The sequence below is a fragment of the Oreochromis niloticus genome, linkage group LG2 (assembly GCF_001858045.2).
Source record: "Oreochromis niloticus isolate F11D_XX linkage group LG2, O_niloticus_UMD_NMBU, whole genome shotgun sequence".
Taxonomy (NCBI): Eukaryota; Metazoa; Chordata; class Actinopteri; order Cichliformes; family Cichlidae; genus Oreochromis; species Oreochromis niloticus.
In genome coordinates this window covers 24,118,105-24,131,763 of record NC_031966.2, presented here as the reverse complement: position 1 = coordinate 24,131,763, position 13,659 = coordinate 24,118,105, and the positions used below count along the sequence as shown (strand labels likewise).

At 40.2% G+C, this 13,659-nt stretch overlaps 1 protein-coding gene across 3 annotated transcripts in view; it reads right to left on the bottom strand.

Moving 5' to 3' along the window:
- spock1 (SPARC (osteonectin), cwcv and kazal like domains proteoglycan 1) overlaps positions 1–13,431 on the bottom strand; it is a 107,725-nt gene extending 94,294 nt beyond the window's left edge. Inside the window, exons 1-2 of one of the 3 annotated variants that reach the window (XM_005467659.4) lie at positions 13,267–13,431; positions 12,628–12,759 (exon numbers count right to left, since the gene is read on the bottom strand). In XM_005467659.4, coding sequence (XP_005467716.1) covers positions 12,628–12,759 — 132 coding nt within the window. In that variant the 5' untranslated portion in view covers positions 13,267–13,431. Of the gene's footprint in view, positions 1–12,627; positions 12,763–13,266 lie in introns of all 3 variants that reach the window. The other 2 variants (XM_005467658.4, XM_005467657.3) reach the window with 2 other exon arrangements.
- Between the last annotated feature and the right edge of the window lie 228 nt (positions 13,432–13,659).

Sequence of the window (13,659 nt, the reverse complement as noted above, 5' to 3'; positions counted from 1 at the left end):
AGAAACAGTTGAACAGTGAGAATTATCTTTCTCTGCCTCATGCTCACATTTCTTCTAATTAACCTTTACCTCTTCAGATGTCCAGCAGCTTTTTTCAGTCACATAGATTTCACACTGCATAATTATTATATTATTATGGTTTATTTTAATGCCTTCCACAGAACTACTCAAAGTTTTTCTGTCTGTCAAGAACCAGGTAGACATAATTTGACAACTTGACTGCCAGAAAAAGTTCTGAAGTTTTCAATATCCCAGAGGAAGGAATCATGCAAACTCTATGATAACTGAATGTTCTACACCGTCAGCTTTTGGTATGAGCATTAAAATACTCAACAGCTATTCAGTGGGGGTAACTTGGGTGACTTGGGGTGGGCAGATTTGAACTACCCCTGAGGATCAGGTCTAATAAATTTCCCTTGTCTATGAAGATATCAGGTCAACATTTCATTTTGAAAAATACTATAATTTTTGACCACTTACTTTGCTGTTTGCCATAAACTGAGGTCATGAACATTATACCTGCTCAGCACAGTCATTGTCAACATGTTGAGATGCTAAGTATTCAATAGAACAGTACAGTCTAGCACAACCCCTAGCACAGCTTTCAATTTTACAATTTTATTTTATAAGACTCAAAGTAATAGACACAAAATTAAAGGTGGAAGGTGTGTTATACAAAGCATATTTAATAACCAAAATTCAATTCAGTTTTATTTATATAACACCAAATCACAACCACAGTCACCTCAATGCATTTTACATTGTATGGTAAGGACCCTACAGTAATACAGAGAAAAGCCAAACAATCACATGACCGCCTTTGAGCAAGCTTTTGGCGACAGTGATAAGGAAAAACTCCTTTTTAACAGGAAGAAACCTCCGGCAGAACCAGGCCCAGGGGAGCCATCTGCAACTACTAGTTGCCAGTCCAAGCACAGAGAGCCAATCTGTTCATTGTTCAATATCAATACATCCAAAAATACCCTGACAAATGCCAAACCTAAGGAAAAATGTATACTTCAAGTCTGTAAGAGTTTTCTTTCAAAAAAGGACACAGAGCAGCCTAATTGTGGCAGTAATATTTGCTGCTGTTGTTGTGTACTTCATATATATTTAATTAAGATTTCAAGGATGAAAAAGAGCAGGAGGTATGAACCCAAGGCCTCACACTACAATACTACAATGCAATTGTTGTATTGGAGTTGGCAGAGTGACAAGCATGCACATAAGGTTGCTATAGCACATCTGTACTCATAGAGTCAACCTATAAAGCAGACTAACATGCAGAGAAATCAAACACTGGCATATGGAGAGATGCAGAGAGAGAAAAAAACCCACAGGAAAAGACATCTGATCACACTCTAAAACAGGTGCACAGTGAGGATGACAGCTTCATCAATGGCAGTGGCAACAGATTCAGTAAGAGACAAGCAGAACAACTGTGACGTTTATCCTTTACTCTATCATTAATATAATCCAGAATTTAAAAAACCAAAAAAACAACCATGGCATAAATCAATGAAAATGAAATATGGTTAAAAAAAAGGAAGGGAGAACAGCTCAAAGGTGTATGCATAAGTCCTGCATGCATTGTAATCACATGTTAACACTGGTCATTTAGAATGTAGATTGAATCTGTTGTAGTGCTCAAATGATTAGTTGAATTATTAATTAGATGGAATCCTGCTCAATACCCATAGCCCAAAGCATTATTGAATTGGTAAGACTGTGAATCAACTAGCCAATCAAAACTGTATGTGAAGAAGAGGCAAATGAAAGCAGAGAAAGCTCCACTGCTGATAAGAGAGCCTCTTTTAATAGGTGATAATGCTTATGTGGTTGCTAAAATTACTTTTGTGACCCATTTTCAATGATAATGATCCCAAATTTTATTTTTCAGATGTAACACTCAAAATAATGTTCAGAAAAAAACAGATTTAATTTAATAAAGGGCAGAACTGAAGAGGGAATCCACCCAAATTCCATCACGTTGTTGCATTAAGGGATGGTTTGATGGCATTCAATGAGTTTGTTTATGCAGCGATATAATTACTGCTAATGCTTTTACCTAACATTCAGAGAATGGTAAATTCACATTTCAGTCTCCAGCCTGTGAGATTTTTTTTTAATGATTATATTGCTAGCTAATGTTTGTGAAGGAAATTTCATTACATTTTTGGCACTTAGTGGAAAAGTTCTATAATCTCTTTGCATATATAACTGGCCACATTTGACAGTTGTGGCAATGTAATAACTCATTATTACATCATCTATTACAATGGTACCAAGGACATGGGTTCTAAATGCAAGTCTTTTAATATATTGCTTAAAGGAATAGATCTAAATGCAGATCTGGTGGAATTACAGTCTTTTGTTGTTTTTTTTCCATGGTCTGGCAGTAGTCTGTCTAGGTAAATCTTTAGAGAGAAGCAGACTAACCAGACAGCATCTCTTCAAAAGAATCAACAGCTTAGTAGGAGACCTTCATATCTGCACCAAATAGACCAACAGAAAGACAATCCCCACAGAGAAAGAATGGAGCTTGGAGGGGCTGCCGTAACAAAGCTGACTGAAACACACGCGCACACACACACACACACACACACACACACACACACACACACACATACACACATAGATGATCGATTCCACATTTCTCCTGTCCTTCTGTGTTTGTCCATCTGTTCTGCCGGTGCTCATAGGCTTCACATTAAAGCTCCTCCTCTTCCTCTCTTCTCCTAGCATCTCTCTCTTTTTTCTATTTCCCCTTTCTCGTCTGCAGCCAAAATTACGGCCAATCCTTTAGCCCCCCTGCTTTGTCTATCTCTCTGTTGTACACTCCAGTATTGAGTGTACACACATGTGTGCACACACCCACACCTCACAATCAGTGTGTCCTGGTCATAAGGGAGAGTGACCTTTGTCTTTCCTGTGACCGAACTGCCCTTAGCTGGCTGTGTATGCATGGTGTGTGTGTCTGTGTGCTTGTGTGTTCCTGTATTTTTCACTCTTATTGATTAGATCAAGGCTCCAATCCGGGTTACCCTGCCCTGTGAATTCAATAATTGATCTCACGAAAAGCCTCGGGGTGGATGGGATCATGTGTTTGTGTGTCAGTTCACACAGGCAGAAACATCAGCAAGACAGACACATGGAAATTTTAGTTTGAAGAGGTACTAGACGACACAGAGAAATGCACACAACCACAGTCCTTCAGAACAGAGATTAGAATCAGAATGTTCTCATTTGACATCAATGGCTCAAAGTGAAAAATATTCACACAGAAGTAGAGCATGGAAAAAAAAATCATGGGTTGAAAGGAGCAGAAAGCATGAGAGAGAGTGGGGGTTTATTTTGAAGGGCACTGTTTCATCGGGAATTAGTGGAATGTAAAAATGAGAATGGGATGAGCCAGGAGAGAGGGAGAGAAGAGAGGATAATGAAATGCATGAAGAGAAGGTATAGAGGCAGCTGAGTAGGAGAAAGAGAAATGGAGGGCAGAGCAGAGGGGGAGATAAGAAAGAATGACAGGTGTTCAGGCAAGTCTTTGCTTAATTGACAGAAATACTGTATGTGTGCTGGGGAGAATACACCCAGAGGGTTTATGTATGTACGTGTGTGTGTGTGTGTGTGTGTGTGTGTGTGTGTGTGTGTCAGAGAGAGAGAGGGGGGGAAGGTGAAGGTGACTCCAGGGGTTCGTCTTTTCTAAGCTGCCTCTCTAAACCTCCCCCACCCCTCCCCCTCGGCTGTGCAACCGACCAATCAGAATGCATGCGTACACAGGACAACACAAACCCAGACACACCGACCAATACCATTTAATTTGGATTCAGAGGGGCGCATCCAGGTATAAATGTGTTGACTGTGAGGCAGTGTGTGGAGCTAAAAAAGAACTTGCACGCTCAGCAAAATGTTTTCCTCCATAAATGCAAAAGGACAAAACATGTAAAACAAGCTACCAAACAAACCATTTGTGAATTTAATAAATGATAGTAACTCTTCAGGTGCTTCTGTTGCAGACAAAACTACGCCACAGGCGGGATCTTTGACTGACAGTCCCGAAAATGCTGGCATCTTGGAAAACAGAATACGGATGGCATTTAATTCTCATTGTGAGAATGAGCTGAGACAGGTGGCTCTCATGTTTAAATTACAGGGCACCTACACAAGCACATACACAGGTGTTCATCATGTCTCTCCATACACCGACTAATGAATAGACAATCTGAAGATGGAATGCATTTACACAAATACATGAAGTAATACACAGCAGACATCCAATGTCGCTCATAAATTTGACTTAGTGGATTTCTGTAAACCTGACAGCACACCAGCAGGGTGGTAGACAGGATCTCACTCTGAAAGGAATGAAAATAGTGGAAGTGGACAGGTACTAAAAAGCCTCCTTTAGAAAAGAAACAAACAACCGGCTCAGAAAATTGAAAACTTCTTCTTTTTTTTACCTCTTCGGTATAAAAGATTCCAGAATAGAAATGACAGTTATTCTGTCAGGGAAAAAAAGCTGGAAGAAATGGTGAGAGCAGATGACACGGTTGAGATGTAACTCTAAGTATATTCATCCATGAACCAAATGTTCAGATCAGTATGCATTCAGGTTAGTTTGTCCCACAAGTCTAAAAGTTCAGAAGTCTATGTCAACATACTTCCTCTACAAGATGGCATTTTTAAAACTCTAACCAGAACTTGTTGCCAGTCAAAAGGTTATTGTACATTAGCTATAGCATGCTAGCAGGGATTATATTGAAAGCTAAGGGGCTTTTTTACTTTCCACTATAGGGGTCTATAGTGACTTGTGGCCATGAACACATCAACTATAGGCACTCTGAACACATGTTGTTTCAGATGTTATTTTCTAGTCTGCTTGGAGGACACAGTTGCAGTTGGTGTCTTTGTTTCTTAGTGGCAGTGCAGAAAAGTCTGTGGTGTGCTGTCAAAGATGACTAATGCCACAGGTATGCTTGCCGTGACGGTCTTTGCTCACGTAAACTGTGACGTCAACACAACCCTCTAACCATTTTTTTGTTGCACTCAACTTAATGCATTTTGCTACTAAGCCATAAGGTCTTGCAAGTCACCCATCAGCAGAAGATGTCATATAAACTAAACAGCTGTTGAGTTTTTTTCTACTGCAGAATGCCTTATATTTTCCAGTTCTTTCACCAATCTCTCATTCTGCCATCTGGGGATCTCTAAGCTCATGCACTGATGTTTCATTTCAGATCAACTAAGCTCATGCTCACAATATAAAAAGGCTCTTCAACTGTAATGCTTAGAGTACATTTATTTCAATACAAACTAACCAATAAAATCCACCGGTGATAGACTCGCTTAGTCCAGAATAGCAGAACTGACCCAAACCGGCCAGCCCAACAATGTACACACTGTTTGTTGATAGATTTCAATATTCTATAAAATTTGATTATAAAAGGATCTTTTCAGTTGCATTGTATATCTCCAATTGCACTATTTTATAAAATGTTATAAATAGATTATCCTACATTATTACCTCTGTTCCCTGCAGAGGGCATCTAAGATTGTGGTCAACAAGGTGAACGCTGCTGTAATTAGCCAAATGATTTAGAAAGAAATGAAGGACTGTAATTATCTGCTAAAAATGTGTCTATTGACAACACTTGAGATAAGCGTCTGAGGAGAGATAGAGTGGATGAATATGTGCCACCAGTGTGATGGAAGTGTGAATATTGGTGCCTCTGCTCCAGGAAATCAGCGGGGTTGCTCTTTGATGCTCTGTGGCATCATCTCTGTCACTAGGTTTGGACTGGTTAGTAAGGTTTGCAGTTTTTGCTGCTACTAATTCTACCACTGCTCCAGCTGGACCTCTCATATTCACTTTTGTCCTGACCAGAATACTTTGATGTAGCCAACAACAGAAGGCAGCTGCAGGCTTACAACAAAGTTGACCCTGTCTGAAACAGAAACACAGTTGAACCCTGTGTTGCATACAAATGTGTGTATATTCTCCGCAGCTATAGTTTATTTGCATAAGAGCTTATGAAAATTAAAATGGTGATTGCAACCTCAGGACAACTCAAAAAGGCTACTGTTGGCATAAACAACAACAACGGCAACAAGTGATTTGGCAAAAGTGCAACAAAGGAGGTTTAGCAAATTTAAGGATTAATAAACAATTTAATTGGTTGAGAACATTTCGGTATCCTCTAGCAAGATGAACCACATCTTCAAAGAATACATACGGAAATAAAAGCACTGCAGCAGAAAAAAAAAACAACCCAACAAACAAATTAAAGCAATTTTTCACAAGACAGCTAATCACAATATTGTGAGTATTTGAACTAGCTCTGGCAGCAAGTCTTTCTACAGACTTCATTCTGAACATTGAATGCCATTTATTCCACAAACATGTTCTGTTGTCTGCATAAACAGCATAAATTAACGTTTGCATCATGAATGCAACAAAGGAACAAAGACACTGGAGCTACTATTGATTGAGAAAAATGCTATTAAAATGTCAAACTGTGCTGCTAAGAAACACAATTTTTTTTCTACCGCATGTCGTTTGACAAAAGAAGGACTAGATTAATCTGCAGCACACTTATCTCCCTACACGTTACACCTCAGTTATTAGTAATGTGAGTATGCAATTGAATAAATCAAATCCTGTGTTCCTTATTTTTTCAAGATAAGCCACCTGGACATTGACTATTTAACTATTGCACCAGCTCTGCCAAGAAATGGACACTCATGCATTATGCAGAAGGGAGCAAGTGGCTCATCAACAGGGATGCAGAGTGAAACATGGCAGGCAGAGGAGAACAGCAGAGAGGAGGAGTCATGGGCAAGGCCAGGGGAAGAGAAAGGGGGAGATAGGAAGGGCTATGGTTGAGGAAGCACAGGGTCATTCGCTGCTCTGCAGACAGAGGGAGAAAATGACAGAAATGGAGAAGCTTGGAAGAAAAATGTTGACTTCATCACTCAATAAGAATTGATGAAAGAGGAAAGAACTGATAGAGAGACAGAGAGACTGACATGCTGCTATAAACAGAAATTGTTCACAAGATTAATAAGTGGTGGTAAAATTCAGTTGGAAATTATGAGGATCGGGATAATTCATAGCTGATACTCATTGTTATACACTAAACTTTTTCCAGCAAGGCTATTAAACCTTGAGATATATTTTCAGAGTGCAGCTAATACATCTGTTAGCTGATTTCAGCCTATTAGAGATATATTGGTATTGGCAGCTATGCTGTCTGGTAGAGATGTTTTACAGAACTCAGAAAAAGGTTCTTGGGTTAAATTATAAACCATCACCATCATCATAGTTTTCCCTGCAGAGCGACTCCAATACTGTCATTAATGACTGCAGCAAATGTACCAAAGTATACATCAGACGAACAAGTAGAAGAATATTGGTCATTATAGCAATATATTTTCAGTATGAGCATCAACTCCCCAAAATCCAGTACTGTTGGGTTCTACTGTTCACAATAAAGTAATTATTCTTTCTATACTTCGCTTACCATCTGTTTTCACTGTGATATGTTCATTTTCCAAGTGCCATCCTGTAGAGAATAATCATCTGTTGTTTTTAATAATTGTGTTTTTCAATAATGTACAATATTTTTTATATTACTCACTACAAGGAAAGGCACAGTTTTTTTTTTCATGTTACAATCTGCATGTTATCTTCCTTCCACACTATATCAGCTCTGAGGAATGTCAGATGACAGTGCTATGTTTTTGACATACTGCCTTCACCCCACCCCAAAATTAAAAAAAATCATGAGGAGAAAATGGAAACCATGGAGTCATGGTTGGGAAGAAAAGGAGGGGAAAAAACAAAGTGAACTGGAATCATGTCAATCTGTGTTTTAATTACCTGGGTTGTAAACATGATTCATAGCAACAGTCACACTGTGGGACTGCAGTGCTATGGCTGGGGTCCTTTTGCTTACTAAAGACTTAAATAAAATAATTACAGACATTACACATAGTTTCATTTAAGACTATCATTTAAGACTGATGATTATGCCAAACATTTTTTCACAGTTTTAAGCCTCCTTAGATCACTTGATTGCTGTCTAGGACCAAGTAGTTATGGTAAAATTAATCACAATCACAATTACTCTGATGAAATTAAGATTGTGCAACACGATTACTCATTGATTTGGGAAAATGTGAATTTTTCAAACTTTGAAAAAATGTCTTTGAATTGATTCAACAAGATGCTGGAAGCATTCATCAGAGATTCTGGTCCATATTGACTTTCTGGCATTACACAGTTGATGCAGATTTGTCAGATGCACACCCATGATTTCAATCTCCCACTCCACCACATCCCAAAGTTCTGGTGACTGTCGAGGCCATTTTGGGTAAAGTTTAAGATGATTTGAGCTTTGAGCAGCCATCAGAAGATGGTGGTGCACTGTGGTCATAAAGGGGTGGCCATGGTCAGCAACAACACTCAGTTGAACTACTAACCTTCTGATTAGTCTTTGAACTGCTCTGCCTCCTGAGCTACAGCCACCATAAGCTTAGAACACCTGGTATTCCCAGGCAGTCTCCCATTCAAGCACTAACTAGGACTGACCCTATTAAACTTCCGAGATCAGATGAGATCAGGCATACTCCAGGTTGTACGGCCATAAGAATTGCAGCCTGGGTTTCCAGTTCTTAGCTGACTCCTGCTGTAGCTCAGTAATGCTACAGACTACTCTGCATAACCTTCTGCACATGCCTTGGTTGTAATGAGTGGTTATTTGAGTTACTCTTGCCTTCCCATGAGCCTAAAAGCATCTGGCCATGCTCTTCTGGCCTCTAACATCAACAAGGCATTTTTGCTCAGAGAACTACCTCTCACTCAGTATTTTCTCTTTTTTGGACCTTTCTCTGTGAACCCTAAAGATGTTTGCGTGGGAAAATCCCAGCAGATAAGCAGTTTTTGAAATACTCAGACCAACCCAGACCAATAGCATAAATTTTCACTGCTATGCAGATGACACGCAGCTCTATCTATCCATGAAGCCAGGTAACACACACCAATTAGTTAAACTGCAGGAATGTCTTAAAGACATAAAGACCTGGATGGCCGCTAACTTTCTGCTTCTTAATTCAGATAAAACTGAGGTTATTGTACTCGGCCCTGAAAATCTTAGAAATATGGTATCTAAGCAGATTCTTACTCTGGATGGCATTACCTTGGCCTCCAGTAACACTGTGAGAAACCTTGGAGTCATTTTTGACCAGGACATGTCCTTCAATGCACATATTAAACAAATATGTAAGACTGCTTTCTTCCATTTGCGCAACATCTCTAAAGTTAGAAATATCCTGTCTCAGAGTGATGCTGAAAAACTAGTTCATGCATTTATTACTTCCAGGCTGGACTACTGTAATTCACTATTATCAGGAAGTCCTAAAAACTCGCTGAGAAGCCTTCAGCTAATCCAAAATGCTGCAGCAAGAGTACTGACAGGGACTAGAAAGAGAGAGCATATTTCTCCTGTTTTGGCTTCCCTTCATTGGCTTCCTGTTAAATCCAGAATTGAATTCAAAATCCTGCTCCTCACATACAAGGTCTTAAATAATCAGGCCCCATCTTATCTTAATGACCTTGTAGTACCATATCACCCTATTAGAGCACTTCGCTCTTGCACTGCAGGCCTACTTGTTGTTCCTAGAGTATTTAAAAGTAGAATGGGAGGCAGAGCCTTCAGTTTTCAGGCCCCTCTTCTGTGGAACCAACTTCCAGTTTGGATTCGGGAGACAGACACTATCTCTACTTTCAAGATTAGGCTTAAAACTTTCCTTTTTGCTAAAGCATATAGTTAGGGCTGGACCAGGTGACCCTGAATCCTCCCTTAGTTATGCTGCAATAGACGTAGGCTGCCGGGGATTCCCATGATGCATTGAGTTTTTCCCTTCCAGTCACCTTTCTCACTCACTATGTGCTAATAGACCTCTCTGCATCGAATCATATCTGTTATTAATCTCTGTCTCTCTTCCACAGCATGTCTTTCATCCTGTTTTCCTTCTTTCACCCCAACCGGTCGCAGCAGATGGCCGCCCCTCCCTGAGCCTGGTTCTGCCGGAGGTTTCTTCCTGTTAAAAGGGAGTTTTTCCTTCCCACTGTCGCCAAAGTGCTTGCTCATAGGGGGTCATATGATTGTTGGGTTTTTCTCTGTATTTATTATTGTGCTATCTACTGTACAATATAAAGCGCCTTGAGGCGACTTTTGTTGTGATTTGGCGCTATATAAATAAAATTGAATTGAATTGAATTGAATTGAATTGAATTGAATTGAACCCATCTGGCTTCAACAACCATGTCACATTCAAAGCCTCTTAAATCACTTTTCTTCCCCATTTTGATACTTGGTTTGAGCTTCAAAAAGTTATCTTGACAATGCTTACATCCCTAAATGAACTGAGTTGCTGCCATATGATTGGGTGATTAGATATTTGAAATATTAGCTAAACACATGTACCTAATAAAGTGGCTGGTAACAGTATAAAATAACTAGAAAAATGAAAGCTAGATAAAACATTTGAGCCTGACTGGGAATGTTACGCTGTAAAGGAGCTGTAAAAGCCACTGCTGTAAAAAGAGGGATGTGCTCATTTTTAACACAAGACAAAACGAGAGCATCATAGCAAAATGGATTGTGGCACAATGTCATTTTATCTCTATTATTTTGTTTTCATAGTTGCTAGGACCTATTGAAGTTCAAACATATAGCTGAAAATAAAATTGGATTTATTGCCCAACCCTAGTACTGTCCCTGAAGATCAGAATTTCCGCAGTCATCAAATTTAGACAGTTGTTTTATAGTTTGAAACTGATTCATACAGAGCAGTCTTCTTACTGTCTGTGATATTAAAGAGTTTGGTGCCAGACACAGGAGGAGAGAAATCACTAGGAATAAATTGTGAAGGAAAGAAGACACAGTTGGACAAATCGCAACCAGCAGGTTTCCCAACGTGATAGGTGTGACAGTACACTCACACACAGGGACACAAAGACACACGTAAACACTACAGCAGCTCCCGCATTTGGTTAGTAGCGTTGTTTGAAATATTAACCATACAGTAAATGTCACAGCCTTTCCCCCCTATATATTTGCTCCTCATTTCCCCTCCTTTTCCTCCTTCTCGTCTCCTGTCCTCAGCTCTCCACTGACAGTTTCCTGTTAATGACTTTCAATTGCACAGGAGACCAGAGAAGGGAATAAAGTGGACACACACACACACACACACACACACACACACTGCAGGTAGTAGAGCTCAAACTGAGTGTATACTGCAATGACCACCTCTCACATCACAGTAACAGTACTATGTGGGGAAGGCCAGCTCTAATAAGGCCAAAGTTACCCCTCTGTCTGCTGAAATCTCTGGGGAATGCAGAAAAGCGCATCATGATGTTAAGAGTATGGCAACACTGCTGTCACTATTAGTCTGGTGATGTGTGTTAGTTCACATTAGGCCAAACCTAAAACATTGGTGGAAAAGTTTGCATCTCAAAATACTTAAAGAGGAGCACAGGCTTTTCCTAATTATTTGAAGAACACGTGTCATGCATCAAGACGTCTGGGTATTCAGATTTATTCTCACTTAAATTATTAAAGATTGCTTGAGAGGTATCTTAACCCATTTAGGGCTCCCCCAGCAGACAGCTGTGTTACACACATAGAGATGGAGGCCAAGCACTTTCCAATAATAGGATGCTTTAGAACTGTTTGATCATGCAGAGTTGATAGAAGATCAAGACAGAGTCCCAATACAGTAGGAACACAGCGGGTTATAGTTGAGGTGCATTGTATACACTTTAATATCTGTTTTAGCAGCTTTAAAGCTGATAAATTCATGCTGTCAGATAACACTGCAAACATTTATTTTCAGGTCTGTGTTGAAGATGTGATTCGAACCAAAGACTGCACATTTTTATGGCTTTGTCTTCCATGAAATGAGAATACCATCCAGGATTTTCACCTTACCCTTGAGGAAACATGCCCCTTTGATTCATCGTTTATGTGCACAGCTTAAAAACACACATACCTCTACATATAATAGCTGCTATATAAAGTTTGCATCAAACATTAATATTGTTTTAGGTAAGCAGAAAAGGCTTATGGACAAAAAAATAAACATTAACTGCAAAGGTGTTCTGTATGTTAAAATCACATAGCACACACCCATGTCTTCTGATCCCAACAGAAACTGAGATTAATTATTGTTAATGAAAGCCCTGTATAACAGAATGACACCCTATGACTTCGTGACAGCATTACCAGAAGAAAAAAAAGGCAGTTCAGTGGCAATACCGTTCAATCAATCAAAGCAAAAGCTGGCAAGATTTCTTCCCCATCATGTACAGAAGTGCAATGTCTGTCGATAAGTCTGATTGGCTTTCAGCCGGGGTTTGAACCTGCTGAGTTTCTACAAGGTGGATTATGCCTGCTGGCAAGTGCTCAAGTACTCACAGGGTGTATCAAGGGTGCAGTGTGCTCTCTCTCACACACACACAAATCCAAACAGATAAACACAAACACATGAAAAGATTCGCATTGAAGCTAATTAAAACGCCGCTTTTGGCTAGATGTTGTGTTTCTCAGAGCAACTCACATCTCTGAATCTGTTCCAGGATCTGTCCTTATACTGAGCCACGGTTCCCAGCCATTTCTCATTATTGTTAGCGGAGACCACCGTTTCTCTGCTCAGCAAGAGAGCCACGACAGGTAGCAGAAAGAAGAACATCTTCTGAAAGGAAACACAGAAAAGAAGAGAAGAGAGAGAGAGGAGAGAGGGGGGTAAGAAAAGAGTGAGAAAACACATGGGGAGCGGAGGATGCTGCAAAGTGTAGATGAAGTGAGATGGAGCACTTTAGAGAACACACAACTCTCACGCTGTGACGCATCATGGGTCAGAATGTCACAATGAAGCAACAAACGGACCCACACTGAAAGACTGCACGGGGCGCAGAGTGATCATTTCATCAAACTGCTGAGGCTCCATCTAATCGGATTATAAACACTGGAGAGTTGTTACCGCGGCAGATGGGGCACAGCATAACATTAGCTCGCGAGCTTCCCATCCGCTAATTAAAAGAAAGAAAGAAAAAAAAAAAAGCAATTATCGGCGTCAACACAATTGCTGCCCCCACGGACCTTTGTCTTGGCTTTCAGCTGCTTTCTCCCTATAACACTTCAAATTTAGATTTCTTTTCAAATTCACACCAGCGACGAGACGCAGTGAACTGCCCACCTGGAATAGTTCGTTGGTGTCCACTTCTGATTCCCGGGGTAAAATAAGTCCACAGCCCCGGGCACACTCCGGTAGAACCCGACTGCTTGTGGGATTGACGGTAAAAGCGAGCAGCAAGGACTAGAGGACCGGGCGCTTTCTCCTCCTCCTCTGTCAGCAGACACCGCCTCCTCTCTCTCTCTCTCTCTCTCTCTCTCACTAACCGTGTCATTGATTTTCATCAGGGGATTTTTTTCTGTGTTCACAGTAGAGCGCAGGCAGGATTTGGGAGGCATGTCAAAGCGCTGTTTTGGGTGTACATTACAAACACAAATTTCCTGTCAGTCGCGCGCATTTGTTGTGGAATTCGAACTCGTGTCCCCGTAGTTAATACAATTAAATTACATAAGCCAC